General features: G+C 27.1%; 1 protein-coding gene across 4 annotated transcripts; it reads left to right on the top strand.

Moving 5' to 3' along the window:
- Nucleotides 1–917: 917 nt before the first annotated feature.
- LOC107442345 (uncharacterized) lies at nt 918–18,941 on the top strand. 4 transcript variants are annotated; one of them, XM_043053109.2, is made up of 7 exons: nt 918–1,046; nt 4,426–4,525; nt 4,621–4,682; nt 8,116–8,223; nt 16,119–16,166; nt 16,881–16,901; nt 18,772–18,941. In XM_043053109.2, exons 2-7 carry the CDS (start codon nt 4,456–4,458, stop codon nt 18,811–18,813), a joined length of 351 nt encoding a protein of 116 aa, XP_042909043.1. In that variant the 5' UTR covers nt 918–1,046; nt 4,426–4,455; the 3' UTR covers nt 18,814–18,941. The 4 variants fall into 4 exon arrangements, with proteins under 4 accessions (XP_042909043.1, XP_042909041.2, XP_071036004.1 ...); XM_071179903.1 differs by lacking the exon at nt 16,119–16,166 and adding an exon at nt 10,854–10,901 and having other exon boundaries at nt 935–1,046; XM_043053107.2 differs by lacking the exons at nt 16,119–16,166; nt 16,881–16,901; nt 18,772–18,941 and adding exons at nt 10,854–10,901; nt 11,638–11,746 and having other exon boundaries at nt 934–1,046.
- The last annotated feature ends 670 nt before the right edge of the window (nt 18,942–19,611 follow it).

The raw sequence follows: 19,611 nt of genomic DNA, 5'->3' as shown, positions 1-19,611 counted from the left end.
ATTATTTGAAATTTGTGATCGAGTAACAAATAACCACATTTAATTAGAAATCCTTTTTTTTTTTCATAACGCTATCTTATATTCGCAAACTATAAAGATTAAGTGATCAAAACAAAGTCACACAATATATATAGTCCTTAGATTTAAACAAAGATAATCTCTCTCTTTCTCTCTCTCTTTCTTTCCTTCTCTCTCTCTCTCTCTCTCTCTCTCTCTCTCTCTCTCTCTCTCTTTCTCTCTCTCTTTCTTTCTTTCTTTCTTTCTCGCTCTCTCTCTCTCTCTCTGATTTAAACTATTGATAAGAGCTTATATGAACTAATACCTAATATAAGCTGCTGTAGACTAATAAGATGATATAGAGTAGTGGCGCTTTTCCCGTACAAGCTATAACAATTTGAAATGTGGAGTTTTCTCTAAAATATCTAAGCATTTCACAGAATACCTAAAATGAGTCAAATCAGAATCCAGAAAACAAACCGACTTACTTTCAGTGAATATTTCATTATTCTCAAGAATTCTAGTGCTAAAATTTTTATTTTTTCCCAGAAATGTCCTTACCATGCAGTAATTTTACCCGAATATTTTTCCGTGAAACACGACAGTATTTTTCAAATACTTTGTTCATAATATTTTAAAAATAAATATAAATCTACACGTCACACTTTTAGCAATGGTGTATTGGATGATTCGATTTCTGTAGAATTAATAACATTTTGCCTTAACAATTGGTCACCTGTGTTCGTTGAATTGCTTTTTTTAGTGATAGATCTCGTATAGAAAATTTTAACTCAAACCAATTTTTGTAACATAATTGATGTTTAAATGATCTGACAAAACATATGTTCAATTTATCGAATTAATTGCTTTTAACAGGTCATATGTTTCATTCAATATGACAGAAGAATATATTCACTTTTTGTCATTGTATAATTCATTATCCAATATTATGCATTTGACACCTGCCAAATTTTTTAAATTCCTTTTATCTTGATATATATATATGATCCTTTCATACAGCGGTAGGTACGAAAAAGTATTATACATAGGTAAGTATTGAATTTTTTTATCTATACTAAAATGCACTTCTTTACTACAAAAACACATGGTATTTCCTTGTAAGATACAGTATTTAAAGTATTTCTTTAAATTAATTTAAACGAAGAGAGATAGTATTATAATTGTAAATAAGCAACCAAATTACTAAGAAGTATGCTATTACTTTATGGAGGTTCTCCTTGTCTCTATAAATTAATACATGATTTTAAAATCCAGACAAAAATAAAGGAAAAAATACAAACATAAAGGTTTGTAAAATATTATTTTCGCGATAAAAACAATAATGCTATTTAAATTTTATACCATAACAAACTATTACAGAGAAAGACAGTACTGAAAAACATCAAAGCCTGCTTTATTGCCGGAAGAAACAGGCAGGAGCTTAAAGGCGATTATTAGAAAACCTCTTGAACTTCATCTTGAACTTCATCGTGCCAACAAACTATTTTGTTACTGGCATAAATGACTGACGAAAAATTTGACAGATTTCGATGGCATTTTTTTGCATTATTTATGTATTAATTTACGCCTCCAAATGTGCATACCTTTTTATCCCATTCTTGACAAAGATTATAAAACTAAGTATTACCTAATAGTGTTGATTACAAAACAACCTGTACACAGATGGCTTATTTCTTATCCATTTGTTTGTTTACTTATAACTATAATGCTTCTGAACTATACTAATATTCCATGTTCTGTTATTCTATATTCTGATATTCTATATTGTCTAGTTCCATATTACAAAATTCTATATTCTCTTATTCTATATTCACTTATTTTGTATTCTTTTATACTATATTCTACTATATAATGTTCTTTTATTCTATATCTATTCTACTATGTCCTATTATTCTATATTCTATGTTATTATTTTTCTTTTTTATTATTTTATTCTGAAACACTTCTATTTCAATATTCTGTACTTCTCAACATGCTACTTCTAATTATGTTCTACTTATAAATTATTCTAAGACATACTTTTAAAACTAAATAAGCTAATTAAAAGCTTTTCGCGCATAGTTATAAAACTCTCTTGTTGAAGTACAATTACCTGTCAAAAATTTAAATAGTTGTCACTTTTGCTAATTAGTAAAATAGGGATTGAAAAATTTTTGAATTTGAAAATGTAAAAGACTTCTTAAAAAATGTAAATTAGAACAATAAAATCTAAAATTCTAAGCGAAAAGCTCTCAAGATTCTTATGTAATTCTAATTCGAATAGTTCTGGAAAATGAACAAAGGAATGTATGTATACTTTGAAAAATTTTATTGCTCACAAAATATTCGAACAATTTCGCCAAAAATTTTCATTTTCTGATTTAAATTGACAAAAAATAAAAAAGATGACAAGGTATGCCAGATATTTCAAAGGTATGACAAAATACGACAAATGTAAAATGATATTTAGAGAAAACTTTTTTGCGACTGATTTCTGAACTTTAAGTTCAAAAATCATATTGAATTCACTTATTAAATGGCAAATTTAAGCTTTTTTTTTATCCTTTATGATGGAGGCTTAATACGTGAAACTCTTGATCATAAGAAGAAAAATTTATAAAGGTATGATGTTTTTATGTTTTTCCCGCTCTGCATGCTGCAAATTTAAGTAAATGCAGTTAACTAAGTAAAAGAGTGTTAACTGAAAAGTTTTACTTAATCAACCGTAGTCTTGTTAAAAATTTTAATCTATTTTATTGAATGTTTTAAAATGCACAGAGCTCAAAAAAAGGAAATATTCTGAATAATTTTTGATCTAATGATCATATTTTCACGTACTACAACTTAATCTTTACAAATTGAGGTCCAAACTTTATTATACTGAATAATTAGAGCAGACGGTATTATGTTACGGTATCAAATGCAAAATCACATTTTGCCGAGAAAAAACATATCTCTATTGTTGAATTCGTGATCAAATTAGAAATTCTGAACGAAATCCTTAAAAAAAGTCTCTGAGTTTTAAAATTTCAGGCAGATATATTTTTAAATTCTCAAAAATTCTCAAAAATAATACTTTTAATTCTCAAAAACTGTTCGATTTTGCATTTTGTTATTTAAAATTGTGTACATTAGAATTTTTTGATTCTTAAAAAAATACAAAAATAATAAATAATTGTAAAATTAGTTTTATCATGGAATTATCCTTAGATAAACCAATTTTATAACTGCCGTAAAAAAATTTCGATGCTTCAAAACTTCTCTAGATATAGCAAAATACATAAAAAGTAAAATTAATTTTACGGGCACAATTATTTGACCACTCTCATACCTAAACTATGGGGAACACATTTCCCAAATTGCAGCAACGTTTCATAATTTGAAGTTCAAGAATCTGTCGAAAGAAATGCGTGTTCGTTCAGAAAAACAACATTTTTGTTTCTGATTTTGCATCTTACGATATCGTGTGCTCTGAGTAATTATCAATGGGATTCCTGCTAGTGACGTAGTGTGGGTATTTCTATCCTGATTGGTTGCTGAAACGCTGCATTTGTATACTTCAGCAACTGCTCCTTCCATTATATTTCGAGTAAGCTAAGCCCGCCAAGTATCAATTCGCTTCAGTGACACATTCTATATTCTTTCACAAAGATTATTTCTCTGAGATTTCAATTCTTTCAAAATACATTTACATAGAGACAGGCGTGAAGCCATGAGGAACATAAACAAACTAATTATGCATCGAAGTTGCCAGGCACACAAAAGAAAAATATAACATGGTTAAAATAAAACACATAAACAAATAATGAATTTAAGTAAAGTAAAAGAAGCAGGTGAGAGAGAATTGCATTTTAACAATTCAATATGCGATACGGCTCTGTGTTTAATTAACTTATAGTTAATTAGCATTCTAATTTATGTAGAGAAAGTTACCTCTACTTTAATTTGCCATTTTTCTGATAAAGTTTAGCTGGTGCTATCGTCATAGTTCACATGTGTGGATAGAATCAACTGTGGTATTCGAACCCCGGTTGTGCCATTCATGAGATTGACTGATTAGCTTTCTTAGTTACAAAATGTACCGAAAAGCACGAAGCCAAATGGTTTCATAAAGTAGGCCCAGTTGACGTGGATAGAATAATGGTTGTTTAACCGTATGCAGAAAAAAAATCAATTATTCCTATCACCACATTACAATTGAATATCATTTTTTATGGTTATTTGACTACATTGGTTGAATAAGGTAAAATAACAATTAAATAAATTGCTACTTAGACACTTTTGCCAGAAATTTAGAGTAGTATATATTGATATTCCTTGCAATAAACTGTACTGAATTTTGTATTACACAAAGTACTAAAAAATTTATTTTTTATACATTAGTTACTTCATTAAAATTATTGTTTTTATTTCTTTGAAACTGCTTAGAGGTTTGTTTAGGGACTTCTCTCTTCAAATATGTATGCTATCTGGATAATTCTGGTTATTTGCGTCTTATCAGTTAGTGCTGGACCAGATGTAATTTGTCGTAAGTCTATTTCGTTTATCTTTTTAATCCTTTAATACTGAATTTTTGTAAATTTCTTCATTTTTTTATAAAAATGTTCTTTTTTTTTTATAAAGCTAAAGTTACAGAAGAACTCGGTGCTGATTTCGATAAATGTGATGAAAAAGATCCTGAACGTGTAAGAATATTTGTACTTTATTTCTTATAAAATGAGGCATTTAATATTACTAAAGCAAACCTAACTAATAGTCGTCGTACATGTTTATTTAAGTTTTTTAATATCAGAAATTAATACGCGCTATTAATTGTTAAAATTAAAACTTTTGGAGCCCATAATGCTAGATTACCAAATTTTATTTATGTAGAAAATATATTCTAAGAATGTAAAGTATTGGTGATTTTAAAAAAAAAACATCCTATCTCTATAGGCTAAGAAACTATAAAAACATAATTACTTAATTGTATTAAAGTCGTTTACACTATCTACAATAACGTATGCTATAAAAACAATACGATGTATATTGACTGTAACATAAAATTTTATTTCGTCTTTTACTACAATAGACATGCAATAGACATTTTACTTCATTAAACACATCTTTTGACATTAGTGTTAATTGTATTGATACAGTCGCATTAGTGTTGAAGTGCGCAGTTTTGACGTAAGTGTTAAATTGTTTTGATACTAATGATACAGTCGATTAATGTTAAAACATTTTTTACCAAATATAATATCGTTAAGTTATAAAACAAATATTTAGTTTCGATTCAGCGCACCAATGTATTTATCTTATTAAAAAACAATCACCAATGTAAAAAGACCATCTATAAGTTAATTGAAACTGAGAACAAAAAAGCAATGAATACTATGAAAGTTAGTAGCGACTGAAAAAAAAACTATCGCTGTTTTGAAAAAGAAATAATCAGGTTCAAAAAAAAATAGCATCAAAATATTAGAAATTATTTGTTCCCATTAGAAAATCGTCGAAAACCTTTAGGAGAAATATTCAGCATTTTATCTCTCATTTAAAAAAATTATCAAAACGTTTATTACTTTTTACTGTATACACTTTGTTATGTGTAAAACATGTTACTTACAAAGTTATTTCTAGTAATCTGTAGTTTATAGTGCATTCTAGTTAGATTGTTTAAGTTAACAATGAAATGAAATCGTGCAAAAATTGCAAAGCTCGGTCAAATTAAAAAAAAACAATGATTTTACATTTTTTTATTATTCTTTCAAACATACACTACATTATGTGAATCCATATAAATACATAATTAGCCTAAAATTACAAAAAAATAAAAATAAAAATATTTTTTCTTCTTAATAGCTTTAAAGTCGGAAATTTTTGAAATCATCGCCCTTTTAACTCTAGATAATTTTTTCACGCTGTAGTAGATGTTAACCTTGCGTAAAAATCCATGCAAGCAATCGTTTTAAAGATGATTTACAGCCATGCTTTTATCAATCCGAAATCAACATCAAGCAGTTTAAGGATCTAAGTACTGTAAAAAGATTTAAGAGAAGTAATGTACGTTGTTAGAAATGTCTCGGGAAAAATGGCTAAATACTAAATTATGCAATTGTTATTTTACTTTACTTACAACCAAATAACCAAAATAGTCAAAAAATTAAAAATAAAACCGCATCCAAACTGTTAACCATGAGAAAACCGTTTACTAAATACTTTCACCTAATACGGTTAAACTACTAGAATTTTATCGCATCAACTGAACTCACCTACTAATGAAGTCATGTAGTTCCTTGCAAATTAGGAACCTTATATAGCCTAGAGGGCAAATCTGTCGATTTCACGACCGAAAGAGCAATGATTTGAGTCCCAGTATTGGCTCAACAATATTGTCTTCATCCCTTTTAACACACGAAGAGTTTCTAAAGTCTTGCACTCCCCGATTGTGACCCTGGGCAATCAGAATACGATACTCTCATTCACGCACAGATGTCAGCATCATAAGGCTGTTCAACACAAAAAAAAAGTCTAGTATTTCCCATCTCTTGCAACAAGGGAAACAACCAATTAAGCATCATTTCAGGGTTCATTTGATTAAACACAACTCAAACACAGCCTAGCACAATGCCCATTATCTAACGAAAAGCCTAACTCAAATGCCCAGTTAAATTTCTTTTTAATGGTTTTTACCAGGATTCTTTTTATTACATTAGATGTTAAGGGTTTCAAAACCGTAAAGATAAGAAATGGTTTTATCGTAAACTATACGGTTAATTGAATGGACAAACCTATTTACCGTACTTATAGAATGAAAACTCTAACAATGTAAAGAGATTTTTTTTAAAAAATTTAGGTCTCCGACTGGGAAAAAATCGACTATTTCAAAGAAAATTTAAAAAATTTTTGTGGTTATATATATCTAAACTTTAGTTCATTAGATTTTCAAAAACCATTCAAATTTTTATCTCCGCCTTTTAAAAAAAGTATTTCAGTTCGTATGCTAACAGACGAAACCGAGACCGGAAGCAAACAAGCGTGATTGAAATTAAAACTTTTTTTGTTTTGCTTTGAGTATTTGAACACTTATTTATTTGAATAAATTATATTTTTAAGACAAAAAATTGCTTTTCAGAAGTTAATTTTTAAATTAATAGTTTTATGCTCTCAGAATATTCTTACATTTTAAAGTTTTCCTGCATTTTAAATGCCTTTTCTGAAAAATGTTGATTTTGAGAAGATTTCTTTACACACATTACAATAAAAGTACTGTAGATTTTGTATTATGTTAACAATGTTTTGAATTGAAAACTAACGTTGATTTTGAATTTGCTATTTTTATCAAGCTTTAAGAATATTTACACTTTTTCTTTAAAAAGTTCGATATTAAGAAATGTATTTAGTTCTGTTTCATAGTTTCTTTTTAACTTTCTTAAAATTTTAGTTCAAAACACAAATAATCACATCATGAATCAAGTAGAAAATATATTTTATACATTGAACTTTCTTTTAGAGCTGCTAAATTTGTAATTTTTAAGCTCAAATTTGCCCTTATTTTGAAAAACATTCTAAAAATTTTTAAGCATTACTATAAATTTATAATTTAATGACCACTGCTTGCCAAACATAGAATTAATTTTTTTAATTGAGCCTTTTTTTTAAAAAAATTCTGGTTTTCTGGAAATTCTGTTTTTTTAAAATTATAGCTCTTCTTATCTTTCATAAAAAGAAAGGCACAAAAGTGACAAGTAAATATAACCGAATAAATGGTTTTTATGCCATGCTCAAAGGAATCATAATAAAATTATCAAATTTTACAACATTTACCAAACTTTATCACAGGTTATAAGATCATATTTTATAGTTAATTTTGCCAAAATCATTGCCAAAGCGCTCCTCTAAAAACTACCGCGCTTTTTCGTGTTCTCATAGAACTCGGAAGGCGACACATTTTACCATATTCAGGTAGTTTTGACCATACTTTTATTCGCCGCACAGTTTTTTTTCAAATTTATTAGAACTAAAATAGTTGAGCATTAAATTGAGTCAGGACTTCGAACTAAGATAATTACCCATTTTAAACAACAGGTTGTTATTCATTTCTATATTTATTTTTCGTTTTTTTTCTTCACATTTTAGGTTGTGAAAGTTATTCGTGCTTGCCATAAAGAAGTACTTCCAGATAAAGAACCAAACAAATACAATTATTTCGTTGCTGCCTGTAAAGATCCAACTCTATGGAAAACAGTAATATTAATATTTTATTTACTATTTTCTGAATACCCGTTTTTCGAACAAGAATAAAATAAGATTAAACAATCAACAAATCGGTGCTAAACAACACTACGAAATCGTGCACAAAACTGAAAAATATGTACTGCCACTTTTTATGAAGCTAAAACTTTATTTTATTTATTATTAATAATTGATTTCCGGCTGCATTATGTTGTTAGATCAGGAAATAGACGTTTTCAGTACTTCACCTCATCAAAATAAAGATGAATTGTATTGAATATCATTTTTCATATTTCTGTTGCTCGAGGCCTTCTCTGAGGTGATGCAAAGGCCAACTCATGATAGTCCCAATTTACAACAATCAACAGGCTTTCTCCGGTACTTGTCTATTTCGATGGCTTGTAAAAAGTATGTTGCCTCAATATCTATGCCGAAACTGCACATTAATGACTCAGTTGTAATAGGTATCAAATATACTAATATAATACTTTAAACCAATATTTGTATATCCGGTACTCAATAAAACCGAATCTATTGTCATTATACCAGTACTGCCTATTACCAAAATTGATTAAGCATCATTACGTATGGTGATTTTTCATGTTTCTCCAAAATAAAGCAACCATTTCGTCATTAATCTTGCTTTTCAGAACATAGTTTATTTCTTTGTTATGATTAATATGTATTATCAAAATTAATTAAACATCATTGGCATCTACAATAGTATGACGATTTCTCTTGAATAAATTAGTATCATTTTTCCATTAATTTTGCTTGAGGTACAAAACTTATTCTTTTATTTAGATTAGTTAATTAAGTTAATTTAGCATCATTTAACGTTAGTAATGGTATAAAGATTATTTAAATTTCACCTAAGCGATTAGTGTCATTTCTCTATTAATTTTCCATTTAAGTAAATACCTTTTTTTTTTAATTTCAATTAGAACCTATTACCAAAATTAATCAGATATCATAATAGTATGGTGCTTTTTACGCTTCTCTTAAACGAATTAGTTCTATTTTTCTATCAATGTTGCTTTTCTCCATATACCTAAATATATTATTTTATTTACCATTTATTTCAATTTATTTAGTTTTACAGAAACTCATTTTAAGTACTTCAATATAAACAAAATAAGCACATAGTTAAAAATAAATTCAGAAATGATAAGTGATTCAATAGTTCTATACATCTATTTTTTAATATTTTATAAACATCGTTTAATCGTTTAATCGTCTAATTTTGAGTTTACGACTGCTAATGTTCAACTCCATAGCCTTGTAGTTTTGAGCACAATACAGAAGACGAGGGAACTCCTGTATAAAGTATCGGGAGAAATTGGCCTTCGTTAGAGACTTTTTGATGGAACTAACCCGCATTTGCGTTACATGGAGAGGAAAACCACGAAAACTTAAAGTGGTAAGCCTGACGGGAAGGGGACTCTAACCCATGATCCGTCTAATCAGATATAATGAATGAAATTTATTTAAGTATTAAAGAAGCTGCAATAAACTCCCTTTTTCGATTAATGAGAGCTATAAGCTGTAAGATATCAATGATGTTATTGTCGACAGTTTTACTCATATCAAAGGTTAGTTGGCAAGAAAACAATGGCAACCAATGAAAACTTTCCAAACGATGCTGATTTTGTTTTCCAGTAATACTTATTTCATTTTAATGATAAGAAAATTCATATAGCAACAAACGTTTATATTATATGTTTATAGTTAAAGTATGCAGAGTGCGAAAGAAATGCTCGGAGGAAAGTACTGAAATTATCAAAATAAATCGTCTATCTATTTATCCATTTCAAAATAGTTTATACTTGTATCAATAGAGACGAATTACAAAATGCAATAAAGTACCTTAAATCTTTAAGTCGTGTTCCTTAGAATTAAGGAACACGATAAATGTGCCAGTTGACAGGAATTTGGAAAATCATCAGTTGCTGCACATTGTTGGAATCGTGAGCATAAATTCGATTTGGACAATGTCACAATTATTTTTCCCCTGGTCGTATTAGCTCATCTTGATGTCCTGGAATCTTGCTTTATTCGTATGAATGCTGATTCCCTTGTTAATGACATTAGTTCCTAAACATCTCTTCTTAGCTCTTGAAAATACATTCAACCCTGATTTGCCCCTCTCGGCCGCTGTGGTTTTTCTCGTTTTGTTTCTCCTTCTTATTTTTTCATTTTTCGTTGGCACCTTTTCATTTTTTTATTTCAAATAACTTTTATTACTTCTGAGTCAAGTTTGGCAAGTCTTGAAAATAGGCACCCATTTTTGATAATGTCGACTGTTATTTGCTACTTATATATTTTTGAAACAAATGAAGTTTTTAATCAGGTAAAATCTTACCGCTTCAGTTTCTCGCGATTGCTTGCTTTTTTCTTTGTTTTTTTCAATTTGTGGTATTTGCACGGAAAAATATCATCACATATTAGATTTTATTCATTATTTTTATAAACATTAATATTATTAAATATTTTTTAATTATTGTCGCCATAATTTTGTCATGCTTGAAATACATATTAAGTTCATATAAAATTATAAATACAATTAAATTTAAGCTTAAAAGTTTATTTCAACAAATTATTATATTATTTACAAAGTATTTAAATCAATTTTCTTTTTTCAGTTTAACAAATGCTTTACAAGAGATTTACCAGTGGACCAATTTCCAGATGTAAGTTGTATTTTTGACAATAACAATTGCTACAAAAAGAAAGAAAGAAAAAAGATAAAAAGAGTAAAAGAGTTCTTTATAAATTGGAAAAATAGATTGCTATAGCTTTTTGTCCCATTAAAGATAAATACTGAAAATAAATTATTAATTTATACACATAGTTTAGCGCGTTATTGCTGTAGCAGGTTGGATAATAATTTTGATAAGTTCTAATGCTGCACCTTACTATTTTAATTCCGTTTACGCATTATTAATTTTAATTCTGTTTAATTCATATGTATTCTAGGAGATTGTTTTTTGAGAAAATGGAAAGATTAAAAAACTTATAATAATATTAAATCATACTTAATATAATTTTATAAATAAATGTATTGTCTTAACTGTTATCTAAAATTAACCTAATATTATTATATATTGATCGGCCTTACGATTAAATTTGAAGTTTCAGAAATTTGCAAAATTGTAATAATGCCTCTTTTAAAAAAAATTTAAAGTGACATTTAATTCCTTATAACTTTTGATTGTTTTTTTCCCAAAAGTAATATGTTTCTACTGTAAGGGGATAAAAATAATTTGAGTAAAATTCGCAATTGTGTAAATACGTGGTATTAAATCTAGAAAATAAAAATACTTGATAGCGAGTTTTATTATTTTTATTCTTAGTTATTCTTAGCTCAAAAAGATTTTTTTGTATATTTTGAGATTTTAAATCTTTTTTTGTTTTCTTTTTCTTTAGTCTGACTTTGCAAATTCAGCGGTAAGTATTTTTTAATATATCTATTTCAAGATTATTTTTGGTGTAATTGTGACATTCGCATTATTTAAATTTCAAAAGCAACAAGTTTTGCAACACTGGCCCAACATTTTAATCACACCTCCTTTTTACAAAATATTTTATAAATTTATTTTCTATCTAAAATAATTCTATATCTTTAGAACAATCGATTTCTCTGAATAAAAAAATTAAAAGAAAAAAATTTCAATCCGTATGCCAAAAAAGTAAAATTACGTTGTAAGAACATCGAAAAAAAACTTCTTTCTTTCGAAAACAGAAAACTGTGTCATTTGAATCGTTCGATCCCGAGTTCGGGACAGAAAGTATGATAATAACAACTAATCTTTCTAACAAATTAAGCTAAAAGAAATGCTAAAACTACTTTCGTTTATATTTAGATAAAAGAAAATTATAAAAGTTTACATACGGTTTTCCATGATTGTACCATTTTCTACTGCATAACTCAAATCCTGCAATGGGGTAAACTAGAGTGATGAAAAAGTATGGATATCAAGTGATAAAATTTATCTTTTTTATCCTACTTCTAAATTTTAATCAAATTTAAAATCGAGAAAAAAGGAAACATATTCATTTATACCTACAAAACTATTTCAATCATTTATACCTACAAAACTATTCAAATTCATTTATACCTATAAAACTATTCAAATTCACTTATACCTACAAAACTATTCAAATTCAGTTATACCTACAAAACTATTTAAATTCATTTGTACCTACAAAACTATTCAAATTCATTTATACCTACAAAACTATTCAAATTCAATTATACCTAAAACTATTCAAATTCATTTATACCAAAACTATTTCAAAAAAATCTCATGTATTTTACTGCAGACAGTATCATTAAAATTTGTTTTTCAGTTGTTTTAAATAAGCATAAAATTCTCAAAATCACAAAAAAATTTAAAAGTTTTTTCAGTTGATTTTCGAGTCTTTTGTTTTTACTATCAATTTTTTTCCAACTTTCATTCAACCTTGGTTTTGCTTCATTTCTAAACCCTTTATGCACACTATAATATTTCAAATCAAATTACGGTAAAATGCACCGGCACTCACTCGGTGTGCCGGTGCTTTTAACCATTTTTACGGGACCATATTATGGAACAAAAAATCTAATACACCGTAATTTTTACAGTTATAATTGCCTCAAAGTAACTGAATCACTCTTATTAAATAAATGTTGTTGTAAAAATTACGGTATACTGTTTAACAATGAAATTGGATATTTTGGTAAAATGGTTTTTACGGATGATGCATCCACAATGCTGGTACTATACACCGTAATTTGATTCGAAGTCTCTTAAGGGGACACGGGACCTTGAAATCATAAAATTTTCAAAAAAAATTTTTTTTGTTAAAAATGTAAAGATAGTCAGCCTGAATCACGTGTTGTTCAAATTTTTTTGATACGATGATTTTTTATGATTTTATAGCTATTTTTCTGAAAAGTGGGCGTGGCACTTTTGACGTTCCATAAGCTGTCTGTTTGTTTACATTGTAGTTATCAAGCTTATTTTCATTTTTTTTTATGTTCAAATCAATATTTCTATAAAATATTTTTTAATTAGTATAATGTGACACTGTTTGGCAACGCCAAATTAACTTTAACCGTACTTTTGTTTACATTGTGGGCACTTTGAATTCAAATGTATGAAATTTTCTAGCATGTTATCGAAATTCTGCAATATGCTTTTCCTATGTCAATGTCAATAATTTTTTTATTTATCTGGTATCAAATATATTATTTGTTTTATTAAAATTATAGANTTGTTAGATGAAGAAGTACACGTTTTCAGTAGTTCACCTCATCAATATAAAGATGAACTGTATTCAGTATCATTTGGCATATTTCTACTATTCGAGGCCTTCTTTGAGGTCGTGCACAGGCCAACTCATGATAGCCACAATTTACCACAATCAACAGAATTTCTCCAGTACTTGTCTATTTCGAGGGTTTGTAAAAAATATGTTGCCTCAGTATCCATGCCGAAACTACTCATTAATGGCTCAATTGTAATAGGCATCAAATATACTAATATAATACTTTATACCTATATTTGCATATTCGGAACATAATAAAACTGAACCTATTACCATAATACCAATAGTGTCTATTACCAAAATTGATTAAGCATCATTACGTGCGGTGATTTTTCATGTTTCTTCTAAATAAAGCAACCATTTCGTCATTAATCTTGCTTTTCAGAACACGGTTTATTTCTTTGTTATAATTAATATATGTTATTAAAATTACTTAAACATCATTAGCATCTAGAATAATATAGCGATTTCTCTTAAACGAATTAGTATCATTTTTCTATTAATTTTGCTTGAAATACATAACTTATTCTTTTATTTCTATAAGTTAATTAAGTTAATTAAGCATCATTTAACGTCAATAATGGTATAAAGATTATTTACTTTTCATCTAAACGATTAAGTGTCATTTCTCTATTAATTATCCATTTAAGTAAATACTTTTATTTTAATTTCATTTAGAACCTATTACCAAAATTAATCAAATATCATAATAGTATGGTGCCTTTTACGTTTCTCTTAAACAAATTAGTACTATTTTTCTATCAATGTTGCTTTTCTCCATATACCTAAATATATTATTTTATTTACCATTTATTTCAATTTATTTAGTTTTATAGAAACTCATTTTAAATGCATAAATACAACAAAAAAAACAAGCACATGGTTACAAATAAATTTAGAAATGATAATTCGGTGATTCAATAGTCCTATATTTCTATTTTTTTATATTTTATAACCATCGTTGAACAGCTGATCTAATTTTGGGTTTATCACTGCTAATGTTCAACTCCATAGCCTTGTAATTTTGAACACAATACAGAAGACAAGGGAACTCCTGTATAAGGTATCGGGAGAAGTTGGCCTTCGTTGGAGACTTTTTGATGGAACTAACCCTCAATTGCGTTACATGGAGAAGAAAATCACGAAAACTTACAGTGGTTAGCCTGACGGCAAGGGGACTCTAACCCATGATCCGTCTAATCAGGCATAACGAATTAAATTTATTCAAGTATCATAGAAGGTGCAATTGGTGCTTTTTTCAATTAATGAGAGCTATAAGCTAGAAAATATCAATGATGTTATCGTCTACAGTTTCATCAAAGGTTAGTTTGCATGGAAACAATGGCAACCAATGAAAAAATTCCAAACGATGCAATTGAAATTTTCTTAAGTGTTTTAGAATCGGGGGCTAAAATTGTCCAATTTCAGAACGGTAGCAAAAAGGGTTATGAGGTTATAAGAGAGACACGCTTACACACCCACATATTTTATTATTATAAATTTAAATGTTTTATGTTTCTATTTTTCAAATTACAATTAGTTTTATTACGCTTCAATAATGGAATGTGTGTAAGTTTTCTAAACGCTGATTTTTTCAACAATACTTATTTCATTTTAACGATAAGAAAATTCATATGGCAACAAATATTTATATCACATGTTTATAGTTTAAGTATACAAAGTGCTAAAGAAACACTCTGAGAAAAGTATTGAAATTATCAAAATAAATAGTCCATCAATTTTTCCATTTCAAAATAGTTTATAATTGTATCAATGGAGACGAATTGCAAAATGCAATAAAGTACCTTACTTCCTTAAATCGTGTTCCTTAGAATTTAAATTAGAATTTCCTTAGTATTTAAGGAACACGATAAATGTGTCCGTTGTCAGGAATTCGAGAATCATCAGTTGCTGCAAATTGTTGGAATCGTGAGCATAAATTCAATTTCAACAATGTCAAAATTATTTCCACCTTGGTCGCATCAGCTCATCTTGATGCCCTGGAATCTTGTTTTATTCGTATGAATGCTAATTCCCTTATTAACTACATTAGTTCCTCACTACCTCTTATTAGCTCTTGAAAATGCATTTAACCCCTCTCGGCCACTGTGGTTTTTCTTGTTTAGTTTCTCCTTTTTATTTTTTCATTTTTCGCCGGCATTTTTTTTATTTCAAATCACTTTTATTTCTTCTCCGTCAAGTTTGACAAGTCTTGAAAATGGGCACCTATTTTTGATCATTTCGACTGTTATTTGATACTTATATATTTTTGAAACATAAATTTTTTGATCAGGTAACATCTTATCGCTTCAGTTTGTTGCGATTGTTTATTTAGTAACTTAGCATTTCATTTTTTTTTAATTTGTGGTATTTGTACTGAAAAATATCACCTCATATTAGATTTTATTCATTATTTTTTTAAACATTATTATTATAAAATAGTTTTTTTTTATTTGTTATCGCCATAATTTTGTTATACTTGAAATACATAAAGTTAATATAAAATTATGAATGCGAACAAATTTAAACTTAAAAGTTTCTTTCACAAAATTATTACATTATTTAAATAAGTATTTAAAGCAATTTTCTTTTTTCAGTTTAACCAGTGCTTTACAAGAGATTTACCTGTGGACCAATTTCCAGACGTAAGTTGTATTTTTGACCATAAGTTGCTGCAAAAAAAAGAGTTCTTGATAAATTGGAAAAATAGATAGGTTATAGCTTTTTACACCATTAAAACTAAATACTGAAAATAAATTATTAATTTATACACATAGTTTAGCACGTTATTGTTATAGTTTGTTACATAATAATTTTGATAAATTCTAATGCTGCCCCTTATTATTTTAATTCCGTTTGCGCATTCTTAATTTTAATTCTGTTTAACTTATATGTATTTAAGGCGATTGTTTTCTGAGAAGATGGAAAGATTAAAAAAATTACAATAATAGTAAATCATACTTATTATAATTTTATGAATAATTGTATTGTCTTTACTGTTGTCCAAAATTAACCTAATATTATTGAACATTGATCAGCTTTACGATCAATATTGAAGTTTCAGAAATTTGAAAAATTGTGAAATTCTAAATTACGTCAAAAACACACTCTTTCAAAACAATTTAAAGTAGAATTTAGTTCCAAACAAATTTTGATTGCTTTTTCCCAAAATTAATCCGTTTCTACTATAAGGGGATAAAAATCACTTAAAAAAATTCGCAATTGCATAAATCAAATCTAGAAAATAAAAATACTTAATAGCGTGTTTTATTATTTTTATTCTTAGCTATTCTTAACTGAAAAAGATTTTTTGTGTATTTTGAGATTTTAATTATTTTTTGTTTTTGTTTTTTCTTTAGTCTGACTTTGCAAATTCAGCGGTAAGTATTTTCTTAATATATCCATTTCAAGATCTTTTTTTGGAGTATTTGCGAAATTTGTGTCAGTTAAATTTAAAAAACAACAAGTTTTGCAACACTGACGTAACATTTTAATCAATAAAAGCTCCCCTTTTTTACAAAATCCTTTATAAATTTATTTTAACTCCTGCATTTTAAATATTTAAAATTATTCTTCAAATCTCCGAATAATAATTTCATTTTTTCAAATACTATAGTCAAAAATATACGTAATTATTTTAGGTGTATTTATATATTTATAAAAAAACAATCCAATTTTTTTTCAAACAATATTAAAAATATAATCTAAATTTCTTGATAAAATAAGAAATATTTTTGTTTTCATTGGAGTGTCATAAAATTTGAACTAAACTGAAGAAGGATGCAATGCTGTTAATTGTTACAAAAGTATTAAAAAATAATTTCTATTTTATTATAAGAATAATTCTTCTTTTTTTCAAGAGAAATTGTTCCCACATTATAGAGACATGCTAAGAGATTTAATTAAATCTATTTTTATGGCAAGTTTTTATTTAATTTATTTCTTTTTGTTGGAAGTATCAAAATTGATATTTTTGAAGAACGAGTTCAAGAAATAAAATTTTGAAACAACAGCACTTTTAAATGCTATTTTTAAAGTTATATATAATTATAAAAGCACGATTGTTTTAAAATTGAACTGCTGTTTTATAAGTATATGCTTTTTTTTAAATTCTGTGTTCTTGTTACATATTTTCTTTCTCTTAACATATTTTAATATTTATAAGATTTTGTGCAGTGGTTTTTAAAATAATATTTTAAAAATGTCATTTTTATGAAACATTTTAACTCTAATTATTCAAAAAATTGCTACTATCCGTGATTTTAAAAATTATAATTGCTTTTGACTTATAACTTAATTTTTAACATTCTTTTTTTAATTTTTAATATTCTTTTTAATATTTTTTTGAAAATATTGAATCAATTGGTCTGTAACATTTCTTTAGAACACTCGATTTCTCTGAATAAAAAATTAAAAGAAAAAAATATTTATACCGTATTCCAAAAAAGTAAAATTACATTGTAAGAAAAACGGGAAAAACTTTTTGGTTTCAAAAACAGAAAACTGTGTCATTTGAAACGTTCAGTCCCGAGTCCGGGACAGAAAGTATAATAATAACAACTAATCATTCAAACAAATTAAGCTTGAAGAAATGCTATACTACTTTTCCCCATTTTTACAGGAGCATATTATGGAACAAAAATCTAATGTACCGTAATTTTTACAGCAATAATTTCCGTAAAATAACTGAATAACTCTAATTAAATAAATATTATTATAAAAATTACTGTATACTGTTTTACAATGATAATGGATTTTACGGATGAAATGTTCAAAATGCTGGTACTTTTTACCGTAATTTTATTCGGAGTCTTTTTAAGTGTTTGAGAAAGCTGCTGGGTTTAAATTGACTCTATGAATAATTCAAAATATTATTTTCAGTACTGTATTAAATTTACGCAAATTTCAAATTTCTGAAATTATTAAGATTTTGTTATTATTGCTTAGCCTCAATAATTTTCCTTCGGTGACTGTGTAATTAAATCAGGTCAAATAATCATTTCATATCGAATAGTATCTTAGATTTTGTGTTAACTTCTAGATTTCTTTCTCCTATCATTGATGTTAGGAAGCATTTTGGTGTGTTTAGTTTTGATCCTTCCTAGTTTAAATATATATTATTCATATTGCTTTCATGTTCGTTATGTCCATGCAGCCATTGCCTTATATTATGATATGGATTTATTTTTCTTTAATATTACATAATAAAGCACTCTACAAATTTTATTAATATTGTTTGACTTTTAATAGGCTTGTTACGAAGAGATGAACAAGAAATACGATATTAAGTAGATGGAAAAACCTGTAACTAGAAATGCCAGTTAGACAACTACAGTAAGCTACAATTCACAATATTGTTTGTACATTTTATGCCAATAATTGTATGTACAAAACAAAATAAAAAATATTATTTTTTGTGATTTATATTTTTGATGAAACAAAAAAAATCATCCTTCTTTATTAGGCAGCATTTTCAAAATTAACAAATATAACCACATTTGAAACTTCAAAAGCATATTGTATTAATAAAATAATATGTTAAGACATCTCTTGTAGAGAGGCGAAGACAGTTTCTTTTTAGGCATTAAATTGTATATATAAAAAATTTTTAATGGTCGGATTGAGGGGACATCAAACATCCAACAACATCCTAACACCAAGAAATTTAAATTACCAATAAATGCATAGTTGTTAATGGACACCTAGGAGCATAGGAGGAGATTCAAAATTGGTGAGTTATTTATAGGTAATATATCCAAAAATAAAGCCAACCCAGGGTTATTAATAATAAATTTTAAATACTCTAATTCTCATCACCAAAAAGACAGTTCGAATTTAATACAACCCTGAAGCTGAAACATTTTTGTGGTTAGAGAAATAAAGTAGCTTAAAGAAAAATAAAGTTAAAAATAAATTTTGATATTGCGATTCGATTAGTAATTAATAGTCGATAAGTTCTATTACTCACAACACTGACTTAATGAATTAAACTTGTATTGAACTTGTAATAAATACTTATATTGAATTAAAAAGTTAGCCCTTATATTTATTATTAAGAAAAGAATTAAAACATTTACGTTCATTTTTTAA

The sequence above is a fragment of the Parasteatoda tepidariorum genome, chromosome 4, assembly GCF_043381705.1.
Source record: "Parasteatoda tepidariorum isolate YZ-2023 chromosome 4, CAS_Ptep_4.0, whole genome shotgun sequence".
Lineage (NCBI taxonomy): Eukaryota > Metazoa > Arthropoda > Arachnida > Araneae > Theridiidae > Parasteatoda > Parasteatoda tepidariorum.
This window is presented reverse-complemented; position numbering and strand designations above follow the sequence as displayed.